Here is a 2,930-nt window from a genome sequence, read left to right as displayed (position 1 = left end):
CTAGCCTATTTGTGAGACACACAACTGATACGCCTTTACCTAGGGGTCCAGATGAGAAAATAAAACATCTAAAGTCATCACAGTGGTTAAGATCACATTGACGTGTCACAGGGACAACAACAGAAACAACAACAAAAAAACAACAACAAAAAACCAACACAAAGGGAACCAGGCTCAAAGGGCAATCTACCACAGACTTTATACCTGTGGAGGCAAGGTGCTTTTTCAGTTTTTCCTTTTCTTTTTTTTTCCTCCTGGAAGATCAAACGCCCGCTACAGCAGTGTACGCACGCTCACAGTGCAGGAGGGAAAAGGCGGGGGCTCACATTAATCTTCATTCTTGCAATACGCCCTTCGTCTGTGAATATAAATATGTGGGAGACTTTCATCCGTACAGTACGCATGACACCCGAGTCACAGCCTTTATAAATGTTCATCAGCGAGAATGACACTGTCAACACTAAAAATGTTGAGCTATTTGCCAAGATCTGAATCCCCCCCCCTTTGAAAAACAAAAAAAACAAAGAAACCCAGCTTGGGGCTGGTGAACAGGGTTAGAGTTTCCACTGCTCAGATGCTGGGACAGCGACAGCAGCAGCAGCAGCAGCAGCAGCAGGGAAACTGGCTGGACCGGATTGTCTCCTGTCCTCGGTGGAGCTCCTGTGACAGCAGCACTCCCCCTTCAGTCTGCTCTCTCCTGTCTGTCCCCCGCGGAGCTCCTCTGACAGCAGCACTCCCCCTTCAGTCTGCTCGGCGAGGCTCTGGCAGGAGGCCCGCCAGCCGGCAGCTCTGAGTCCACAGGTCGGCCTGGAGGGCTTCGTCGTAGGACTCCCCGGAGGAGCAGGCCCGCCGTCCGTTGTGCAGGTAGCACCCCCCCACACCCTCCAGCTCGGGGGCGGCGGCTCCAAAGATGGCCGTGGAGGCTCCCTGGGCCGGCGTCTGTGGAGACGGACAAACATGCACATATGGCTCACGCTCAGTCTCACGGGGCTCATGCCAGCTCAACTCAGAGCTGGGCAAACACTGACTTGTGAAAAACACACAGACACCTGGACCTCCTGAGAATGAATGACATGCTGTTTCAAACCTCAGCAATTCATTCAGGTAAACAAATCGGTGGCAGCAGCACTGAAATAGCTTATTTTCTGGATGTAAGATAAAAGAAATAAGCTTTCACTGTATAAATGTACACACCAATGCAAACTAATTCAAGCTCATATCAGTGAAGATGAACATACACAGTACATCAATAACATCCTAAATCAACCTCAATGACGTGTGTGAAGCCAAATGTTCTGACAAACAGGTCCACTGGGGTTGCCGGAGTACAAAACGTCTGGGAGATGACTGTTGTTCCGTAATGGGAAGATTAAAATCCATAGCTATGTTTAGAAAGTTCTCTTGTTGGATTACACAGAATGGCAAGAGTCTCAAGAGATGCTCCAAGCTGTTCTGTTCTAGTATGTGGAACAATATCCTTGAGCCTAACATACAGGGCTAGCGCTTTGGTGAAATGGATAGCAAAACATGAACTTCTGAGCGGCACTGGCCGTGAGCTCTGTCTGTTTTCACATGCGAGGCCATATTTCCTGACGGATACAGCCTTTGACTGCACAGCCCTTTGGCATATGTGACACACGCGCGCACATCAGTGTGGAGACGAGTGAGCTCCACGCCAGCGTTACGCATGAACTTGCCTTTAAAGTCAAACATCAATGTTTTTAGGTGGTGCAGAGATGTGCAGTATGCATAAGGTATGCTGCAGGAAGCTCCTCTGGCATTCCATGCTCGTCCACCTACATTAGTACCCACTGGTCTCACAGATAAGCTTCTGTAATTACTCACAATTTCAGAAATCTGACCGAATCAATGGTCTTTGGAAAATGGAAATGCTCTTTTTAAATGGTATGCTAAAGAGAGAGTCTCCCCGTGAAATAGCGTAGGTCATACATAATTCAGTAGTATGTGCGCACGTTTCATATCATCACCTTAACCTTGACAACACATTAGCCCTGGGCAATGTGGCCAAACTGACATGGCAAAACACGGCTATGCACGGGTGGCTGCAGCAGCAGCAGCAGGTGTCATGGTGAGGGGACTGTCCCTGGAGGAGCGCCGGGCGCGCAGAGGACGACAGGGACTGTCTGGCTGTCACTCAAACACTGTCACAGCTGCTTCCCCTGATATCTGGCTACAACTGCAGTATACAACATGGCTAGATGAGAGCTGGTCACTGAGCCCATCTGGACACACTGTCCTCAGGTCAGTTACGTTTCATACAGGGCAGGACATTTTCCACAAAGGCTAATCAATGACAGCTTTAGGCTGATTGCAGCATATCCACTGATTATTTGTCAGATAAAACACAACTGCGATGGCGGAAAGGCCAAAAAGATAAACAGGGACAGATTGAAGGGTTTAAAAACATACTGTGTGCAGACATCTCTGTTAGGCATGTCATTTAGGGAATCTTTTAATGTTGTCCAACGTCTAAAGTCTAAAGTCTAATTGTTGTGCCAGAGAGGTGTTTCAAGAATGAGCCTATTTATTTTTTAAACATGTTAACATACGTTCTGCAAACAAACCTAGTTAACGATGCAGGCCACTCATATTCCACCAGAGAGTGAAATGTGTGCGCTGCAGGAGAATAACCTTTAGTCACCCCTCTGTTTACCTCCTTGCTGTTTGGTTGCCATGAATTCCATTCCGACATTTTAATTGGAGGAGGTGGTTAGAAAGCGCTGTGGTATGTGACTCACCTAAGATTGGTAAAGTAATAAAATAAATCATATTGACTTCTTTGAGTGTTGTGTTGTGTCTCTATTGAACACTTAGGTTGCCCCAGAGAATGGGCGTGCCTAGACATAAATAGTGGACTATGACCGCAGAACAGCTTTGTAAAGATTTACATGTAAATCAAATCTGCATTG

The 2,930-nt window shown here is 47.2% G+C and overlaps 1 protein-coding gene across 1 annotated transcript in view; it reads right to left on the bottom strand.

Moving 5' to 3' along the window:
- Positions 1–741: 741 nt before the first annotated feature.
- LOC308365148 (polyprenol dehydrogenase) overlaps positions 742–2,930 on the bottom strand; it is a gene marked incomplete at its 3' end in the record, with an annotated part of 23,256 nt that continues 21,067 nt past the window's right edge. Inside the window, exon 7 of the mRNA XM_080838492.1 lies at positions 742–939. Coding sequence (XP_080694618.1) covers positions 742–939 — 198 coding nt within the window. The remainder of the gene's footprint in view (positions 940–2,930) is intronic.

Source organism: Sprattus sprattus (genome assembly GCF_963457725.1).
Source record: "Sprattus sprattus genome assembly, chromosome: 5".
In the NCBI taxonomy this organism is placed as follows: Eukaryota; Metazoa; Chordata; class Actinopteri; order Clupeiformes; family Clupeidae; genus Sprattus; species Sprattus sprattus.
The sequence above is the reverse complement of the archived record's forward strand: the minus strand, read 5'-3'. Positions and strand labels throughout refer to the sequence as shown.